The following is a 21630-nucleotide window of genomic DNA, read 5'->3' as shown; positions in this document are numbered from 1 at the left end:
CTGTCCCTAAAGAGCAAAAGATTACATGACTAACTTTTGTATATGCCTGTTCTGTCCTCTAAATCAATCAATCAATCAATCAATCCCAGGCAAAATGTTACATTTTACTTTTTGAGCATGCAATCCCAGTTTGCTTCTTCATTTAACTTCTGTAGCCATGGTCTTGGAAAACAAGTAGCATATTCTCTGCTGTATTTGTTTTTTAGAGTTACTTGTCTGATACTATTATTTTTAAAAGCCAGGGTAAACAAGTATTTTTGGTGTTTGAAACTTAGTATTTCGAATGTAGCTCCTGGTGCAGTCCTGGCCTCCTGAGATTCGCTACCTTTTACATTTTATTCAGTGCCCGGCTGGATTTCTTTTAACTAATTATGATGAATAGTATCGTCTCCGTGGGTTTTCTAGTTTTCTCAGTTGTCATAATGATTCTGAAGTATGGTAATTCAGTTATTAGATTTGCTCTTTAGGTCAGCCAGTCTAACTATCAAGAAGGTTTATAATCTAGGGTTAATTTAATGTGTTTCAGTTTATTCAGATTTACAGTTTTCATTGCTTTGCAGCTTTGTGTTAATGATTTCTATCATTATAATTTTTCAACTGCCTTAAGAGGACAGTAGTAGAAAGAGCAGTGGGCAGAGAAACCCAGATTCCTGTCTTGTTTTATTGTAACAATTGGACAAGGCACTTTACTTCTGGATCTGTTTTCTCTTCTGTAAGGTGTGGGGTTAGGTTGATTATACATAGGGATCCTTACGTTTCAGAGATTCCATAATTTAACTTTTAGAGCTGTTTTATAGAATAATATAGAAGTTTGAATTATACTCTTAACAAAAACCTTTTTTGGTAGAGATGGAGGTCTCACTATGTTGCCCAGGATGGTGTTGAACTCCTGGTCTCAAGTGATCCTCCCGCCTCTGTCTCTCAAGTGCTGAGATTACAGGCGTGAGCCACCACACCTGGCCTCGTATTATACTTTTTTTTTTTTTTCCGTATTATACACTTAAACTTTGTTTATAGAGAATGTTTTTCTTCTGCAGGCCTCAGAGCACTTAACTGTTCCGAGTCAGCCATTATATTCCGGAGAGATAAATGTAGTTAAATGACTGAAATTAGAATGTTTGAGCTTTAAACAAAAAGAGTGGTTTATAATATTAAGACATGAATTTTATAGGCTATAACAATATAGATTTATTTAAAAATGTAAAAAAAAACTATTCAGGGTAGGTAAGAGTTCTTATTCTGAAAAGATCACCTTTAAAAAGTTCCAGCTTTAATGAAAAGCAAATAGATTCAAGTAAGCAGTTAACTACCCTTATAAGACCTAAAGTTTGATTTAGAAGAAACGTTTTAAGAACTGTATCGATATAGTTTGGAAGCCTGCTAATGTGGTTTGAAGGAGAAACTAGCATGTTTAAACTCAAAAGATTGTTATTGCCATTATTTTGATCTAATCTGTTTCTCTAGTGTTACAATCATATTTTATTTATTTATTTGTTTATTTAATTTATTTTTTTGAGGCGGAGTCTCACTCTGTCGCCCAGTCTGGAGTGCAGTGGCGTGATCTCGGCTCACTGCAACCTCTGCCTCCTGGGTTCAAGTGATTCTCCTGCCTCAGCCTCCCGAGGAGCTGGGACTGCAGGCGCCCACAGCCATGCCCAGCTAATTTTTTTGTATTTTTAGTAGAGACGGGGTTTCACCGTGTTTGCCAGGATGGTCTCGATCTTCTGACCCCGTGATCCACCCGCCTCGGCCTCCCAAAGTGCTGAGATGACAGGCGTGAGCCACTGCACCTGGCCATATAATCAAATTTTTATTGATTTTAGAGAAAAGGACTTTTTCAATGTAACTGCTTAGAAATCGAGCAATTTTCTATTGTACAGAGTGAAAGTCAAACTTGTTTATTGTACAAGTCTTTAAAGGGATAGTTAGGAGTAAGTTGTATTTGCTGAATATATGGACCTCATTTGTAACCATTAATGATTCTGTATTTTTGAATTATTACTGAGTAATTGATAAAACTTTTTATATAATTAGCTGAAAACCAAACATCATTGTTTCTATACAATGAAATAGCCAGGGAGCTTAAGATATCAGTTTAAGATGTAACTCCAACAAATTTTCTTTTCTATAGGAGGGTAACTCTAAAAATTCTAATTATAGAACTCCCATTTTCTGGATTGTATATGCTAAATATGTTGTATTTCTAGGGTAGTTAAGTGAAGTTTTTATGTAACAACTGAATATCTTGAGTTGGTCCAGAGGATTAAAAAAAATAATTACCAGTAAAGATGTCAACAATTACTCTATGTAAAAGCCCTCTTACAGCATTTACTTGATGAAAAAATAATGGCTGATAGCAGAAGCCCAGTTTATCTAAGACAGTTTTGGGAAAAAAGGCATAAGCTGTTATAGTTGTTAATATGCAGCACCTTAAGACTTTTTTTCCAGATACATATTTTAAGGGTACTGATTATATTTGCATGTAGTCATATTTAGGAAATGCCTTAATGTGCGGGGTATGAATTATAAACTAGGATTTTAGGATATCACTCTGTAGATGATAGGAAATGACTTATTCTTATTTTTATTTTTATTTTTTGTAGAGATGAGGGTGGTGCTATTTTTACCAGGCTAGTCTCGAACTCCTAGCTTCAAGCAATCCTCCCTCCTTGGCCTCCCAAAGTATTGGGATTACAGGCATGAGCCATCGTTCCTAGCCATGAAGTATTTTTTAGATTGAATCATCAGCTGCATTGACTTTAATATTACCTCTATATTTTTCTGAAACATAGCTCTGTATAGTTGTTTGCTTGGAAGAAAAACTAAAGATATGAGAATTAATGGAAACAATTTACTTAATCCTCTGTCCTGATGCATAAACTAAACCCTGGAGATGCAAATCTGAAATAATCTGATTACCATTCTTCGGGAGCATCATGACAGTTGCACAGGCTTCAATTATTTTGGTAGATTCAAATTGTTTTTTGAAGGAACTTACCAAAGATATATAGCAGAATATAATTTAAAACAGAAATAATCACAGGTGATTCACTTATGTTACCAGAATTCTGAATACACGTTGGACTGCGGTTCTTTGACCTGTGTTTCCTAGGAAAACAAAAAAGGCAACCTGATACGAGAATTTGAGATTTTTCCTCCAGGAATTCTTACAATAACATTGATTAGGTCGGGCGCGGTGGCTCATGCCTGTAATCCCAGCACTTTGGGAGGCTGAGGCGGGTGGATCACGAGGTCAGGAGTTCGAGACCAGCCTGGCCAACATGGTGAAACCCCGTCTCTACTAAAAATACAGAAATTAGCTGGACATGGTGACTTGCGCCTGTAATCCCAGCTACTCGGGAGGCTGAGGCAAGGAGAATCACTTGAACCCAGGAGGCGGAGGTTGCCATGAGCCAAGATCGTGAGCCAAGATCGTGCCACTGCATTCTAGCCTGGGTGACAGAGCGAGATTCTGACTCAAAAAAACAAAAACAAAAACATTGATTATAGTTAGACTTTACTTTGATTTTTATTCATTTATTCAACAAATATTTATTTAGTCCTGCTTTATGCCCAGCACTTTTTTGGGTGCTAGGAATACAGCATTGAAGAAAACACACAAAATATCTTCTCTCATGGTGATCACCAGAGATGATTTAGAAAATTATTCTTTTGTGTTTTATTGTTGTTCTTTGTTTTTGGAGACAGGGTCACCCAGGGGCTGGAGTGCAGTGACATGAACACAGTTCACTGCAGCCTTGACCTCGTGGGCTCAAGCAATCCTCCCACTGCAATCTCCTGAGTAGCTGGGACTACAGGCATGCCACCATGCCCGGCTAACTTTTTTTGTTGTTGTTCTTTTTTTTTTTTCACTTATTTTCATTCGGAGCCATAAGTTTTACATTTTTTTGTAGGGATGAGATCTCACTATGTTGCCCGGGCTGATCTCGAACTGCAGGGCTCAAGTGATTCTCCTACCTTTGCCTCCCAAAGTGCTGGGATTACAGGCATGAGCTACCGTTCCCAGCCTATTGTTGTTCTTGATTCACCTGGTGGTAATACTATTGATGTGTGTCCTATTCAATGGCATATATATACACACACACATATATGTATATGTATACATACATATACATATATACACATACATGTATAGATACACGTAGGTATCTATACATATAAACATGCGTATACATGTATATATACATATATGTGTATATATGCCACTGAATATATATACATATATGTATATATGTGTGTATACACGTGTGTGTGTGTGTGTGTGTGTACACAATTATAGCACTTATAAAAATTGACATTATAGCCAGAAGTAGATTTTAGGACCTATTTCAAGATGAGGATGTAGATGTTCACTTTATCTAAAGATTTTTAATATTCTGGTTTTTCTTTTTACTGTTTTAACAAGTATTTATGAAACACCTCAGGGATTTGTACATTAGCTTAGATTAAAAATGCAACACGATTTTTGTTGTTTTATAGTTTCATTCTTATCTATATATGGTATCTAATGTCCAGAATTTTACTTGTTTTTTTAAAAACAAGTTTTTGTTTCAAGGAATTTTGGCTACATAGCTATTTAAAGCATAGTATTTATAACATTGTTAGTTTTATACCCTTTTGGAAACAAATTAACTTTAATAGGAAAAATAGTTTTGCTTTATTGGTTGTTGGTTTGGTGCAAGTAATACCTTTCACTTGTATTCTTATCATTTGTATAGAATCTAGGTCTTCTGATTTTGGATCAGTTCGTCACTACTGAATGAATCAAGTAATAGAGAGTTTACTCATTACCTGTGTGCTTTTTTGATTTTGGCATGTTAGTTGCTTTGTAATACTTATTTCATAAGATTAACAGCTAAGCAAATGACTTGATCAAGACATTTAAATGTATATTAGAGTGCCATGCCATGTAAATGTTGTCATATCATTTAAATGTGCTTATTTTGTGACTGTTTCTTAAATTTGGTCAATTATTAAATATTTAAAAATTTCTCTTCCTGATTCCATATGTATATGGAATATATATATGGAAAATATGTATCTATGCACACATATATATATATATATATATATATATATATTTTTTTTTTTTTGAGTTGAGGTCTCTCTCTCTCACCCAGGCTGGAGTGTGGTGGTGCAATCTCGGCTCACTGCAACCTCTGCCTCTGGGGCTCAAGTGATCCTTTCACCTCAGCCTCCCGAATAGCTGAGACTACAGATGCAGCCACCATACCCAGCTAATTTTTGTATTTTTTATAGAGATGGGGTTTTGTTGTGTGGCCCAGGCTGGTATCAAACTCCTGGGCTCAAGCCATCCGCCTGCCTCGGCCTCTAAAAGTGCTGGGATTATCTGCCTGAGCTACTGTACCCGGCTCTGATTCCATATTTTATTTATTTATTTACTTTTAATTTCTTTTTTTGAGTCAGAGTCTCGCTGTGTTGCCCAGACGGGAGTGCGGTGGCACAATCCTGGCTCTCTGCAACTTCCACATCCTGGGTTCAAGTGATTCTCCTGCCTCAGCCTCCTGAGTAACTGGGATTACAGGCGTGCAGCACCACGCTTGGCTAATTTTGTATTTTTAGTAGAGATGGGGTTTCACCATGTTGGCCAGGCTGGTCTCCAATTTCTGACCTCAAGTGATCCACCTGCCTCAGCCTCCCAAAGTTTTGGGATTACAGGCGTGAGCCATCGCACCCAGGCCTGATTCCATATTTTAAATCTGTACTTTGCTCTATAATGGAACAGTTTAGTAGTGGAATAGATTTATATTTTTAAACCAAATAAATGTGTTTTTCCTGTGTTTTATTTATACTTTTTTAGGTGGCAGCAAATGCACACATTCCTCCAGACTACCTCCTTAAAATTTGTGAGAGAATTGGTCCTTTACTAGATAAAGAGATCCCTCAGAGTGTTCCTGGGGTACAGACATTATTAGGTGTTGGTCGGCAGTCTCTGCTACGGGATGCCAAAGGTGAGATTTTCAGAATTTAGGACTCCGATATCAGAGGAAGGAGTGGAGAGTAGCTTATTTTTAGGTTGAGTAAATGTTCCCATGCTTTTCTAAATACTAGTTTTTCTTATCTTGCCAATGTTGTTTTTGTTTTCTTAGTGTACAAGTAAATTTTTAGAGACCTAAAAAGGAGTCCTTTTATGTAAAAGTGAATATATATAGGTAAAGAATATAAAATACCTTTGTAATCATGGAATAGAGATCTCAAAGATTGCTGCTTTAATACAGTATAAATACTTACAGTATTCTTTCATTATAATGTTCTTACTCTTTATTAGTTTTGATAATGTCATCCTAATGATATTGTGCTTTTCGTAACAGGTAAATCAAAATTATATGTACAATTTTAATATTTGAACATATTTAAGCAAAAATATCAACCCATCAGTAATTTTTTGAGACTGAGTCTTGCTCTGTCACCAGGCTGGAGTGCAGTGGTGCGATCTCGGCTCACTGCAACCTCCACCTCCCAGGTTCAAGCAGTTCTCCTGCCTCAGCCTCCCAAGTAGCTGGGACTACAGGTGTGTGCCACCTCGCCCAGCTAATTTTTGTCTTTTTAGTAGAGATAGGGTTTCACCCTGTTGGCCAGGATGGTCTCGATCTCTTGACCTTGTGATCCGCCTGCCTCAGCCTCCCAAAGTGCTGGGATTACAGGTGTAAACCACTGTGCCTGGCCTCAGTAATTGTTAAATAAGCTTTTCTACTCTGCTAATTTTCAGTGTTTTACAGATTTTTCCCAAGTTTTACCTGGAACCTCAATATGTCAAACATATAAAGTGGTATTTGATAAACATAAAAATGTAAAATTAGGCATTAAAGATGCCTATTGGAGTAATAAATACTTAAGGTCTAGCAGCCCATTTATTTCTATGTTTTGTTTAATTAGCATACTATTTTTAAAAATCCTAATTCTCCAAGATAAACTGTTGTGTAATGATACCAGATTTTAAGCATCTCATTTTATAATTTAAGGAAATTCTTAATTGAGTTTATTTGGAAGCTTTCAAGAGAGCTTTTGTCTTTTTGTTTTAAAGCCAAGTTATTAGTAATATTTAATATTTCCTTACATTTTTTGACTTAAACATGAAAGAGAAAAAAACACAGCTATTTATAATCAGTTACCATCTGATATGCAGTGCTGTTATCTGTTATGGCACAACTGGCAAGTATTTCATAATACGAGCATGTACCCAAGTATAAATATGCCTGAATTTTCCCTAGCATACTTGTGCTATAGTTATATCCTTGCTTATACGGTTTTATATGAATAGACGTGTAAGCCTAAAGATCAAGAAGAACTGATGTAAACTGATGTAAGCTTATTAATCTGTGACATATTTATATAAGATTCAAATATGTGCATTAAAAAAGCTTTAGTTCAAGACTAGCTTAGAAATAAAATATCCAGATGATATGTTTAAGGTGTTGGGTGTTTACCAGTTATAAATTTAGTTTATAACGTGTTCAAATATGTGCCTATTATTTTTATTTTGGTTTAATAATTGAAAATGTATTCCAACAAATGAAATTAAAATCAGACATTTGCTTCTGAGACATGGTTAAAAAAAAAAAACTGCTCTATTCCTTAGCAACCTTTGTTCTTTTTATATAGACTGTAAGAGTACACTATGGAATGGGTCTGCTTTTGCGGCTCTGCATAGAGGCAGACCTCCAGAACTACCTGTAAATTATGTGAAACCTCCAAATGTGGGTGAGTAATACACCTGTGTGTTATAAACAGATTGTTGATTCTTTCCTTCCTGAACTCATTAGGAAGACAAAAATAGGTACCAAAATTAAATTTGAAGCATAAACAAACTGTTTACATTCCTGAGGAGTTTCATGGCTAGTCCAGATTTTTTAAACATTTTTACTTAAAGCAAATATAATGTTTTATAAAAGGTGATCTTTGTTTTCTTTATTTCATTTCACTTCACTTCTTTCTTAGCAGAAACTTTTTTTTTAATATGGTATAGACGTTTTTAGCCGTATGGTTGTCTATTTACATGTCTATATGCTGAGTTTCCCAAACAAAAGTACATTATTTATATGTGTTGTTTTCCAAAATTATAATGATGTTATACATTTTTATATGTCTGTATTAAGACAAAAAGTCACCTTTCTTGGTTCCAGTTTAATGAAATTCACGTCTCATTCAAATTATTCTTGGGACATCTCTGGCCAGACCATTATGAAGAAATACTAGTAGTGGTTCCCAAAGAGATCTAGATACAAAACTATTTATATTAAAGTTCGCCCTCACAAAGTATGTGCAAAACCAAGGTGCTGGGTGAGTAATTGCTCCTCTGCTCCATTACTTTCTCGCTCTTCTAAAAAATTACGTTATTTTATATATAGTGCCTACAGAATATGCCTAAAATTTGAAAGGGATGAATTTCAGATAGAAAAATATGAATACTTTTTTAAAAGGAATACTTCTTATACATTAAGCTTATGTAGTTTATCCTCAGAGGTTAAGTAAATTGAAGCTAGAAATATTTCTTAAGATATATTTAGACAAAATCATTGATTAGACATACATAGGACTTATTCAGGGAAATTGGATACTCTGAAGTATATTGCTAAAAATACTCTTCCATAGCCTGGAGGTTACTTGGAAAAGTTGAGTCTCATTGAACATGGTATTGCTAACTTTTTTTTTTTTCCTTTCAAGAGTTGTTTGTTTATCCACCAGAATTTTCCAGTGTTCACTTTCCCTTAAAGCTTTAGTCATAATTAATATATTGAATTGAGATAACTTTTGTTATTCATGCATATACTTATTTTCAAAATACGGTATTTTTAGCTATACTGTCAACATTATTTTCTAGTATGTTATGCTTTTCATGGGTCACATGTGAAATGCTGAAGAGCAACCATTACAATATTAGATTTACAGGCTTTCTTTATCCCTTCTTCCCTTCTCTCGCCTTTTTTTTCTTTTAACTAAGCATATACTTTCAAACTTCTGCTGGTTTTGTAAAATAAACTCTTTACACTCATTTGAATCCGTTTGTTCTTTTAGTAATTGCTTAGGAATTGTCATGGCCCTGGCATTGATGCTTTTAAATTCATTTTAAATCTGGCATGTTATTTGGGGAGGCGCTTTTAGAACAGAGGCAATTCGACCATGATGTATTTTCTTGTAGTACCTGGTACTCAAGATGCCTAAGTTTAAGTTATTTAGAATTCAAAGCCTGACAAAAACTAAGATGGATATGAAATCTTTCCAGTTTGTGACTTGAGGCAGTTTTCTCTTTGTGGGTCATAGTTCTCTATAGCTACTTTCAAATCAATCAGTTTTATAGGTTGCCAATCTAAACAAAACTTAATCACGAAGGTATATCTTTTTTTTTTTTTTTTTGAGACAGAGTCTCACTTTTGTCTCTTGTCACTCAGGCTAGAGTGCAGCGGCATGATCTCTGCTCACTGCAACCTCCCCCCCTCCCTCGTTCAAGCGATTCTTCTGCCTCAGCCCCCTGAGTAGCTGGGATTACAGGCATGCACCACCACACCCGACTAATTTTTGTATTTTGTATTTTTAGTAGAGATGGGGCTTCATCATGATGGCCAGGCTGGTCTTGAACTCCTGGCCTCAAGTGATCCACCCGCCTTGGTCTCCCAGAGTGCTGGGATTATGGGTGTGAGTCACTGCGCCTGTCTGGTATATCCTCTCGAAAGTTCTGTTGAATCTTAGGACTATAAAGAATTGACACTGTTTTTTGGAAAAAAAAAAAAAAAAAAAAAAGGAGTTCCATGGTCAAGTAAATGTGGCAAACAGCTTTTTAAAAATGGGGAAATGTTGAATGAATGGAGGACTTTTCATAGCTTTTTATATGTTAAAATGCATTGCTCACCTTATAGGGAGCATTTCCCAAGTAATTTAAGCATGGAAACTCTTTCCAGAATATCTGTTATGATCCTGGAAACAGATCTAAAGATCCTGTAAGTTCCTGGGAACAGATTTGGGGAACTTGGTTGTAAACCCTTCTGTTTGCAGCAGAGAAACCCAAAGCTCAGAGAAGTTATTTGATTGGCCTAAGTTACATTGCTTGTCTTCTAAATAGACTATCTATCATATTCATGGTCAGATGTCACCATATTTTCTTGGTATGACAGATTTATACCTAGAGAGCTCCAAAGATAGAGTATTAGCTGTGGTACTTTTTTTAAGTCAACCGTATTAGGATATTATTGACATAAAAGGTTGTCTTTTTAAGTGTGCAGTTGAATAAGTTTTGACAAATTGTATACATTTTTGTGTAACCACCACCACAATAAAAATATGGAATATTTTTATCAGCCTCAGTATTGTTTGCTCAACCCCTGGAAACCACTAATCTTTCTGTGACTGACTGTACTTCACGTTATTTAAAATGTCATCTAAATTAAATCAGGTAGTAAGTGGCATTTTGTGTCTGTCTGATTTCACTTAGACCAGTGCTTTTCAAATTCATGCATGTCATTTCATGTGTCAGTAGTTCATTTCTTTTTATTGCCAAGTAGTATTCCATTCTATGAATTTACCATAATCTGTTCAATAATTTTGCCTATTATGGATAAAGCTATTATAAATATTCATGTACAGGTCTTTGCATGAATATCTTTCTTCATTTCTTTGGGTAAATAAATATCTAGGTAGTACAGTTGTTGGATCATATGTTAAATACAACTTTAACTTTATAAGAAACTGCCGAACTGTTGTGAAAGTAGCTATTATATGTTGTATTCCCACCAGCAATATATGAGATTTCCAGTTGTCCCACATTCTCACCAGCTTCTGATACTGTCAGTTGATATCTTTTCATGTGCGTATTTGCCAGTATGTAGATCTTTAGTGAAGTATTCACCCATTTTTTAAATTGAGTTGTTTGCGTTTTTTTATTACTGAGTTTTGAGAGTTCTTTATATATTTTGGGTGCAAATCCTTTGTATTTTGCAAATATTTTCTCTCAGTGTGCGGTTGTCTCCTCCCCTCTCCCCCCTCCCATCTTTTTAAATTGAGATGGGGTCTAGCTTTGTTGCCCAGGCTGGTCTCAAACTCCTGGGCTGAAGCAATCACCTGCCTCGGCCTCCCCCTGGGATTATAGGCATGAGCCACTCTCCCTGGCCCTATTTTATTACTAGTGTCTTTATTTATTTATTTATTTTTGAGACGGAGTCTCGCTCTGTCTCCTAGGCTGGAGTGCAGTGGCACAATCTCAGGCTCACTGCAAGCTCCGCCTCCCGGGTTCACACCATTCTCCTGCCTCAGCCTCCTGAGTAGCTGGGACTACAAGCGCCCGCCACCACGCCCGGCTAATTTTTTGTATTTTTAGTAGAGACGGGGTTCCACCATGTTAGCCAGGATGGTCTCGATCTCCTGACCTCGTGATCCACCCACCTTGGTCTCCCAAAGTGCTGAGATTACAGGCGTAAGCCACTGCACCTGGCCTACCAGTGTCTTTCAAAGAACAGAAATTTTTGCTGAAGTCTAATTTGTCAGTTTTGTCTTTAAGATTGTACTTTTTGTGTTCAAATAAATCTTTGCCTAACTCATGCTCACAGAGATTTTCTCTTATATTCTGGAAGTTTTATAGTTTTGTTGTATATTTAGATTTTTGATCATTTTAATTTTTATATCAGGTGTGTGGTTTAGATTGAATTCATTTTTTTTTTTTTGCATATGGGTGTCTAATTCCAGTATCATTTGTTGAAAAGGTCATCCTTTTCCCCATTGGATTATCGTGGCACATTTGTCAAAAATCATTTAACCATATATGTTATGAGTCTTTCTGGACTTTATGCTATCTGAGTCTTCCAACTTTGCTCTCATTTTCAAAAAAATTGTTTTGGCTTTTCTGTTCCTTAGGATTTCCACCTAAATTTTAGAATCAGCTTCTCAGTTTCCCCCCCAAAAAAGGTACTGGGTTTTTGCTTGGGATTGCACTGAATGTATAGAGACATTTTAGAATAACTGACATCTTGACAGCATTGAGCCTTCTAATCCAGGAACGTAGTATATCTCTCTATTTTTGTAAATCTTTAATTTCTCATAGCAGCGTTTTGTAGTTTTCAGTGTTCAGGTCTTAACACATCTATTCTGAAAATTTTCCCTAAGGATTTTATGGTTTTTATACAGTTTTAAATTGTATTTTTAAGATTTTTGATGTTCAGTTTGTTGCTAGTAGATAGAAATGTTTTTTTCTTTTTGTTTTGTTTTGTTTTTCTGTATATTGACCTCAGTACATTTACTTACTAGATTTAATGACTTTTTTTCCTTGAGATTCTTTGGGATTCTTTACATAGATAATCCTGTTGTCTGCAAATAAAGACAGGTTTACTTTTTCCTTTCTGATTTTGTGTGCCTTCTATTTCTTTTTCTTAAATTATTGAGCTGCTAGTGCCTTTACTACAATGGTGGATTAGGCCGGGCGTGGTGGCTCGGATTAGGCCGAGCACAATGGTGGATTAGGCCGGGCGTGGTGGCTTACGCCTGTAATTCCAGCACTTTGGGAGGCTGAGATGGGCACATCAGGTCAGGAGTTTGAGACCAGGTTGGCTAACATGGTGAAACCCCCTCTCTACTAAAAATATAAAAATTAGCTGGGCTTGGTGGTGCACGCCTGTAATCCTAGCTATTTGGGAGGCTGAGGCAGGAGAATTGCTTGAACCTTGGAGGTGGAGGTCGCTGTGAGCCAAAATTGCACGACTGACTGCATTCCAGCCTGGGCAACAGAGCAAGACCCCATATATATATGGGCAAATTAAAAGGGTGAGAGTGTACAAGTTTGCCTTATTCCTGATCATAGGGTGAAAACAGATCCTCTTTCACCATTAAGTATAATGATAAATGCCTTTTTTTCAGTTTGAGGATGTTCCCTTCTCTTCCCACTATGCATAGAATTTGTATAATAAATGGACATGTCCCTCTTTTCATTCTGCCCATTATATTTGGAATTACATCAGTAATTTTTCAGGGCATATTTTAACTGGTATTTTATATAAAACAGTGCCACCCAGTAGAACCTTCTGTGACAATGGAGATGATTGCAACTGAGAAATTAAATATTTATTTTATTTAATTTTAAGTAATTTGACATTCAGCAACCACATGTGGCTAGTGGCCACTATATTGGATAGTGTAGATCTAGAATAATATGGGAACAGGTAAGCTACTCTGGATAGGTGCATAATTTGATAATTAATTTACTTATTTTACAAATGTGATTTTCTTTTTTCTTCTTTTGAGACAGAGTCTTGCACTGTCGCCTAGGCTGGAGTGCAGTGGTGCTATCTTGGCTCACTGCAACCCCCACTTCTGGGTTCAAGTGATTCTCCTGCCTCAGCCTCCCAAGTAACTGGGATTACAGGCGCCCACCACCATGCCTGGCTAACTTTTTTGTGTTTTTAGTAGAGACAGGGTTTTGCCATGTTGGCTAGGCTGGTCTCAAACTCCAGATCCCAGGTCATCTGCCTGCCTTGGCCTCCCAAAGTGCTAGGATTATAGGTGTGAACTACTGCGCCTGGCCTGATTTTTAAGTTTCCTGTTTTTATCCTTAGAAACTACTTTTAGCTGTTCATATCTTGATTTTAGTGACTCACTTTAAAGATCGAATTGTGCCAGTTCTTTTCTATGAAAGTTTTACAACAGACTTTGGCCAAAAACAGTAAAATTCTGACCTTATCTGGACTTTGCACTATGTTGGAGTATTTATTCAAATGTTCCCGTCGTTCGTATAGTTAATCAACAAAGTTATTTAGTAATTTAATGAAATGAAGGTAAGGGAGCATAAGGAAGGAATTTGAGTTAATTCCCAGATTCTATTCTCCACACTAACTACTGTAACACTTTAAAATACATGCGTGCTTGCATTTACCAAGGGTGAATTTCTAGATTTCTTATGGCAAGAGCAAAAATATCTGTGATATTTACGTTATTTTAGTTCTAAGTGCCAGTCATGCCATTTCATTAGCTGTATGCTTGACTAATCAAATTGGTTTTGTATTGTACCAAAATTAAATCAGAAGAAGAAAATTGAGCTAAATTCAAAATAGTATTAATACTTAATACCACTCAAGGAAATTCTGAGGCATATGTAATTAATATTTATGGTATTGTTTGAGGTCTTACACTATCACCTATTATTATTTCTTCATCATTTTAAAGATTAATACTCATTTTAGGAACTTTGCCATAGTTACACTAGAATTTGAAGTTAAAATTTCACACAAACAGTTCTGCTGCTGAGCTGGCTTGTGAGTACAGAAGTAGTTTTAAAAGTATGTTTTAGTTCAACCATGGTGGAAGACTGTGTGATGATTCCTCAAGGTTCTAGAACCAGAAATACCATTTGACCCAGTAATCCCATTTCTGGTTATATACCCAAAGGAATATAAATTATTCTATTTTAAAAACACAGGCACACATATGTTTATTGCAGCACTATTCACAATAGCAAAGATATGGAACCAACCCAAATGCCCATCAATGATAGGCAGGATAAAGAAAAGGTACATATACACCATGGAATACTATGCAGCCATATAAAAGGAATTGGATCACGTCCTTTGCAGGGACATGGATGAAGCTGGAAGCCATCATCCTCAGCAAACTAACACAGGAACAGAAAACCAAACACTGCATGTTCTCACTCATAAGTGGGAGCTGAACAGTGAGAACATATGGACACAGGGTGGGGGAACAACACACACCAGGGCCTCTTGTGGGGGTGAGGGAAGGGAAAGCATCAGGAGAAATAGCTAATGCATGTGGGACTCAATACCTAGGTGACGGGTTAAGTGCAGCAAACCACCATGGTACGTATTTACCTATGTAACAAACCTGCACGTTCTGCACATGTATCCCAGAACTTAAAATAAAAAAAAAAAGTGTGTTTAATGTTTATTTGAAGAACTAGTATTATTGATATTATCCATCATGGTAACAATTTTAGGAATTTTCCTAATTATCATAATCTAAACAATTTTTATAAAATTACCTAGAAATGGTAGCAGGATGACTCATTCATTTGAGACTGATAATCAATTTCTAGTTTTTATAGGTACATAGTAGATCTGTATATTTGTTGAGTATGTGAGATATTTTGTACAGGGATACAATGTGTAATAATCACCTGAAGGTAAATGAGGTGCCCATCACCTCAAGCATTTAGCCTTTCTTTGTGTTATACAGACATTCCAATTACATTTTTAGTTACTTAAAAATGTACAATAAATTATTGACTTAATCATCCTGTTGTACTATCAAATACTAGATCTTACTCATTCTATCTAACTATATTTTTTTACCCATTAACCATCCCCACTTTCCCCCTCTTTGCCACTATCCTTCCCAGCCTCTGGTAACCATCACTCTGCTATTTCCATGAGTTTAATTGTTTTAATTTTTAGCTCCTACAAATGAGTGAGAACATGTAAAGTTTGTCTTTCTGTGCTTGACTTATTTCACTTAATATAACGTTCTCCAGTTCTATCCATGTTGTTATAAATGACAGGATCTCATTCTTTTTTATGTCTGAATAGTACTCCATTGTGTATAAATACCACATTTTCTTTGTCTAGTTGTCTGGTGATGGATACTTAGATTACTTCAAAATCTTGGCTACTATGAATAGTACTGCAGTAGACATGGGAGTGCAGATATCTCTTCAGTATACTGTTTTGCTTTCTTTCGGGTATATACCTAGCATTAGGATCACTGAATTATATGGTAGTCCTATTTTTAGTTTTTTGAGGAGCTTCCATCCTGTTAACCATAGTGGCTATACTGATTTACATTTCCACCAAGAGTGTACAAGGGTTCCCTTTTCTCCAAAACCTCACCAGCATTTATTATTGCATGTCATATATATATATATATATATATATTTTTTTTTTATTATTATACTTTAGGTTTTAGGGTACATGTGCACAATGTGCAGGTTTGTTATATATGTATCCATGTGCCATGTTGATTTCCTGCACCCATTAACTCGTCATTTAGCATTAGGTATATCTCCTAATGCTGTCCCTCCCCCCTCCCCCAACCCCACAACAGTCCCTGGAATGTGATGTTCCCCTTCCTGTGTCCATGAGTTCTCATTGTTCAATTCCCACCTATGAGTGAGAACATGCGGTGTTTGGTTTTTTGTCCTTGCGATAGTTTACTGAGAATGATGTTTTCCAGTTTCATCCATGTCCCTACAAAGGACACGAACTCATCATTTTTTATGGCTGCATAGTATTCCATGGTGTATATGTGCCACATTTTCTTAATCCAGTCTATCGTTGTTGGACATTTGGGTTGGTTCCAAGTCTTTGCTATTGTGAATAGTGCCGCAATAAACATACGTGTGCATGTGTCTTTATAGCAGCATGATTTATAGTCCTTTGGGTATATACCCAGTAATGGGATGGCTGGGTCAAATGGTATTTCTAGTTCTAGATCCCTGAGGAATAGCCACACTGACTTCCACAATGGTTGAACTAGTTTACAGTCCCACCAACAGTGTAAAAGTGTTCCTATTTCTCCACATCCTCTCCAGCACCTGTTGTTTCCTGACTTTTTAATGATGGCCATTCTAACTGGTGTGAGATGGTATCTCATTGTGGTTTTGATTTGCATTTCTCTGATGGCCAGTGATGATGAGCATTTCTTCATGTGTCTGTTGGCTGCATAAATGTCTTCTTTTGAGAAGTGTCTGTTCATGTCCTTTGCCCACCTTTTGATGGGGTTGTTTGTTTTTTTCTTGTAAATTTGTTTGAGTTCATTGTAGATTCTGGATATTAGCCCTTTGTCAGATGAGTAGGTTGCAAAAATTTTCTCCCATTCTGTAGGTTGCCTGTCCACTCTGATGGTAGTTTCTTTTGCTGTGCAGAAGCTCTTTAGTTTAATTAGATCCCATTTGTCAATTTTGGCTTTTGTTGCCATTGCTTTTGGTGTTTTAGACATGAAGTCCTTGCCCACGCCTATGTCCTGAATGGTATTGCCTAGGTTTTCTTGTAGGATTTTAATGGTTTTTGGTCTAACATTTAAGTCTTTAATCCATCTTGAATTAATTTTTGTATAAGGTGTAAGGAAGGGATCCAGTTTCAGCTTTCTACATATGGCTAGCCAGTTTTCCCAGCACCATTTATTAAATAGGGAATCCTTTCCCCATTTCTTGTTTTTGTCAGGTTTGTCAAAGATCAGATAGTTGTAGATATGCGGCATCATTTCTGAGGGCTCTGTTCTGTTCCATTGATCTATATCTCTGTTGTGGTACCAGTACCATGCTGTTTTGGTTACTGTAGCCTTGTAGTATAGTTTGAAGTCAGGTAGCGTGATGCCTCCAGCTTTGTTCTTTTGGCTTAGGATTGACTTGGTGATGCGGGCTCTTTTTTGGTTCCATATGAACTTTAAAGTAGTTTTTTCCAATTCTGTGAAGAAAGTCATTGGTAGCTTGATGGGGATGGCATTGAATCTATAAATTACTTTGGGCAGTATGGCCATTTTCACGATATTGATTCTTCCAACCCATGAGCATGGAATGTTCTTCCATTTGTTTGTATCCTCTTTTATTTCATTGAGCAGTGGTTTGTAGTTCTCCTTGAAGAGGTCCTTCACATCCCTTGTAAGTTGGATTCCTAGGTATTTTATTCTCTTTGAAGCAATTGCGAATGGGAGTTCACTCATGATTTGGCTCTCTGTTTGTCTGTGATTGGTGTACAAGAATGCTTGTGATTTTTGTACATTGATTTTGTATCCTGAGACTTTGCTGAAGTTGCTAATCAGCTTAAGGAGATTTTGGGCTGAGACAATGGGATTTTCTAGATATACAATCATGTTATCTGCAAACAGGGACAGTTTGACTTCCTCTTTTCCTAATTGAATGCCCTTTATTTCCTTCTCCTGCCTGATTGCTCTGGCCAGAACTTCCAGCACTATGTTGAATAGGAGTGGTGAGAGAGGGCATCCCTGTCTTGTGCCAGTTTTCAGAGGGAATGCTTCCAGTTTTTGCCCATTCAGTATGATATTGGCTGTGGGTTTGTCATAGAGAGCTCTTATTATTTTGAGATACGTCCCATCAGTACCTAACTTATTGAGAGTTTTTAGCATGAAGGTTTGTTGAATTTTATCAAAGGCCTTTTCTGCATCTATTGAGATAATCATGTGGTTTTTGTCTTTGGTTCTGTTTATATGCTGGATTACATTTATTGATTTGCGTATGTTGAACCAGCCTTGCATCCCAGGGATGAAGCCCACTTGATCATGGTGTATAAGCTTTTTGATGTGCTGCTGGATTCGGTTTGCCAGTATTTTATTGAGGATTTTTGCATCAATGTTCATCAAGGATATTGGTCTAAAATTCTCTTTTTTGGTTGTGTCTCTGCCTGGCTTTGGTATCAGGACGATGCTGGCTTCATAAAATGTGTTAGGGAGGAGTCCCTCTTTTTCTATCGATTGGAATAGTTTCAGAAGGAATGGTACCAGTTCCTCCTTGTACCTCTGGTAGAATTCAGCTGTGAATCCATCAGGTCCTGGACTCTTTTTGGTTGGTAAGCTATTGATTATTGCCACAATTTCAGAACCTCTTATTGGTCTATATATATATATTTTTTTTTAGACAGGGTCTCACTCTGTCACCCAGGCTGGAGTGCAGTGGTGCGATCTCATCTCACTGCAACCTCTGCCTCCCGGGTTCAAGTGATTCTTTCACCTCAGCCTCCTAGTAGCTGGGACTACAGGTGTACACTGCCATGCCTGGCTAATTTTTGTATTTTTTGGTAGAGATAGGGTTTCATCACATTGGCCAGGCTGGTCTTAGATTCCTGACCTCAGGTGATTTGCCTGCCTCTGCCTCCCAAAGTGCTGGAATTACAGACATGAGCCAATGCACCCGGCCCTCATAGTTTTGATTTGCATTTCTCTGATGATCCATGATGTTGAGCACCTTTTCATATGCCTGTTTGCCATTTGTATATTTTCTTTTGAGAAATGTGTATTCAGATCTTTTGCCCATTTTTAAATTGGATTATTAGATTTTTTTTTCTATTGAGTTGTTTGAGCTCCTTTTACATTCTGGTTATTTTTATTTATTTATTTTTAAATAGGGTCTTGCCTTTTTCTGTCACTGAGGCTGGAGTGCACTGGTTCAACCATAGCTCACTGTAGCCACGAACTCCTAGTGAGCTTCCTGGCTCAGCTTCCTGATTAGCTGGAACTATAGGCATGCACCACCACTTCTGGATAATTAAAATATATGTATTTTTGTAGAGATAGGGTCTCACTGTCTTACCCAGTCTGGTTTCAAACTCCTGGCCTCAGGTGATCCTCCCACCTCTGCCTCCCAAAAGTATTGGAATTATAGGCGTGAGTCACTGTGCCCGGCTATATTCTGGTTATTGATCCTTTGTCAGATGGATAGTTTGTAAATATTTTTTCTCATTCTTTGGGTTGTCTGTTCATTTTGTTGATCATTTCCTTTGTTGTACACAAACTTTTTTTGCTGTGGTTGCCTGTGCTTTTGGGGTATTACTCAAGAAATCAGAAATCCTTACCCAGTCCAATGTCCTGGAGAGTTTCACCGATGTTTTCTTTTAGTGGTTTCATGGGTTGAGGTCTTAAATTTAAGTCTTCAACCCATTTTGATTTGATTCTTGTATATGGCAAGAGATAGGGGGTCTCGTTTCATTCTTCTGCATATGGGTATCCAATTTTCCTAGCATCATTTATTGAAGAGATTGTCCTTTTTCCAATATGTGTTCTTGGGACCTTTGTTGAAAATCAGTTCACTTAAGACATATGGATTTATTTCTCAATTCTGTAATCTGTTCCACTGGTCTATGTTTCTGGTTTTATGCCAGTACCATACTGTGTTTGGTTACAATAGCTCTGTAGTATAATTTGAAGTCAGGTAAGTGATTTCTCCAGTTTTATTATTTTTGCTCAGGATGGTGTCATCTATTCTGGGTCTTTTGTGGGTCCATATACATTTTAGGATTATTTCTTCTATTTCTTTGAAGAATGTCATTGGTATTTTGATCGGGATTGCATTGAATCTGTAGATTGCTTTGAGTAGAATGGACATTTTAACAATATTGATTCTTATAATTCATGAATATGGAATATCTTTCCTTTTTTTTTTTTTTTTTTTTTTTGAGATGGAGTCTCGCTCTGTCGCCCAGGCTGGAGTGCAGTGGCGCAATCTCGGCTCACTGCAAGCTCCACCTCCCGGGTTCACGCCATTCTCCTGCCTCAGCCTCCCGAGTAGCTGGGACTACAGGCGCCCGCCACCACGCCCGGCTAATTTTTTTGTATTTTTAGTAGAGACGGGGTTTCACCGTGGTCTCGATCTCCTGATCTCGTGATCCGCCCGCCTCGGCCTCCCAAAGTGCTAGGATTACAAGTGTGAGCCACCGCGCCCGGCCCCTTTTTTTGTATCTTCAATTTCTTTCATCAGTGTTTTATAGTTTTCATTGTAGAGATCTTTCGCTTCTTTGGTTAAGTTTATTCCTAGGTATTTTATTTTATTTATAGCTATGCTAAATGGGATTACTTCCTTGATTTCCTTTTCATATTGTGCTCCGTTGGCATATAGAAATGCTACTGATTTTTGTATGCATGCTTATTTTTCTAAACTGAGGCAAGGGTATGCTGCAATCAGACTGTATTTTTAAACATTTTTTTTCCCGAGGAAATCTCAACTGCACGACCCCTACTACGCCCCAATTCAGCAGGAAGCAGTTAGAGCAGTCGTCAGCCAACCTCCCCAACAGCACTTGGGTTTTCTTGTTGAGAGGGGGGACTGAGAGACAGGACTAGCTGGATTTCCTAGGCTGACTAAGAATCCCTAAGCCTAGCTGGGAAGGTGACCACATCCACCTTTAAACAAGGGGCTTGCAACTTAGGTCACACGCGACCAATCAGGTAGTAAAAAGAACTCACTGAAATCCTAATGAGGCAAAAACAGAAGGTAAAGAAATAGCCAATCATCTATCGCCTGAGAGCACAGGGGGAGGGACAATGATCGGGATACAAAACCAGGCATTTGAGCCAGCAACGGCAACCCCCTTTGTGTCCCCTCCCATTTTATGGGAGCTCTGTTTTCACTCTATTAAATCTTGCAACTGCAAAAAAAATTTTTTTTAAAAAATCTTTAGTACAATTGGCATATAGCAATATCCCGTAATTTATATAGTAAGCTTGTAATTTATACTGTATACAGCTCAGGACCCTTGCATTAATTCTAAAGCCAAATTAATATTTACATGTTGCTCTAAGCTTTTATTTAGCATTGATTGACTCTTGACTTACTGGCCGTTGTGTCGTTATATGTCACTCTTCATGCCAGAATTCACTTGGAAGTGAGGAATCTATCTCTTGTTTATATGTAAATATAAATGGAAAGAAAGTAGTCTAATTTAAACTGTTTATCTGACTGAGGTGACTGGGTTTCTGCCAGGAATATTTGTCACCCTCTCTAATTTTATGTAGTTCCTGTATCTTGCCTATGTATCATACTTTCGCTAGGTTTTGCTTTTTGTGGCCTGCCTCCCTCTACTTACCACCTTCCTCCTCTTTGTACTCTCATAATTGTGCCTGAAGTGAGTTGCTTCTGAAGCCATTACTTTTATA

The 21630-nt window shown here is 37.1% G+C and overlaps 1 protein-coding gene across 1 annotated transcript in view; it reads left to right on the top strand.

Annotated features, from left to right (window-relative positions):
* BRWD3 (bromodomain and WD repeat domain containing 3) overlaps positions 1 to 21630 on the top strand; it is a 136906-nt gene that overhangs the window by 10098 nt on the left and 105178 nt on the right. The window contains exons 5-6 of the mRNA XM_030806889.1: positions 5843 to 5993; positions 7645 to 7743. Of these exons, the coding sequence (XP_030662749.1) occupies positions 5843 to 5993; positions 7645 to 7743 (250 nt within the window). The remainder of the gene's footprint in view (positions 1 to 5842; positions 5994 to 7644; positions 7744 to 21630) is intronic.

The sequence above is a fragment of the Nomascus leucogenys genome, chromosome X (assembly GCF_006542625.1).
Source record: "Nomascus leucogenys isolate Asia chromosome X, Asia_NLE_v1, whole genome shotgun sequence".
In the NCBI taxonomy this organism is placed as follows: domain Eukaryota; kingdom Metazoa; phylum Chordata; class Mammalia; order Primates; family Hylobatidae; genus Nomascus; species Nomascus leucogenys.
The sequence above is the reverse complement of the archived record's forward strand: the minus strand, read 5'-3'. Positions and strand labels throughout refer to the sequence as shown.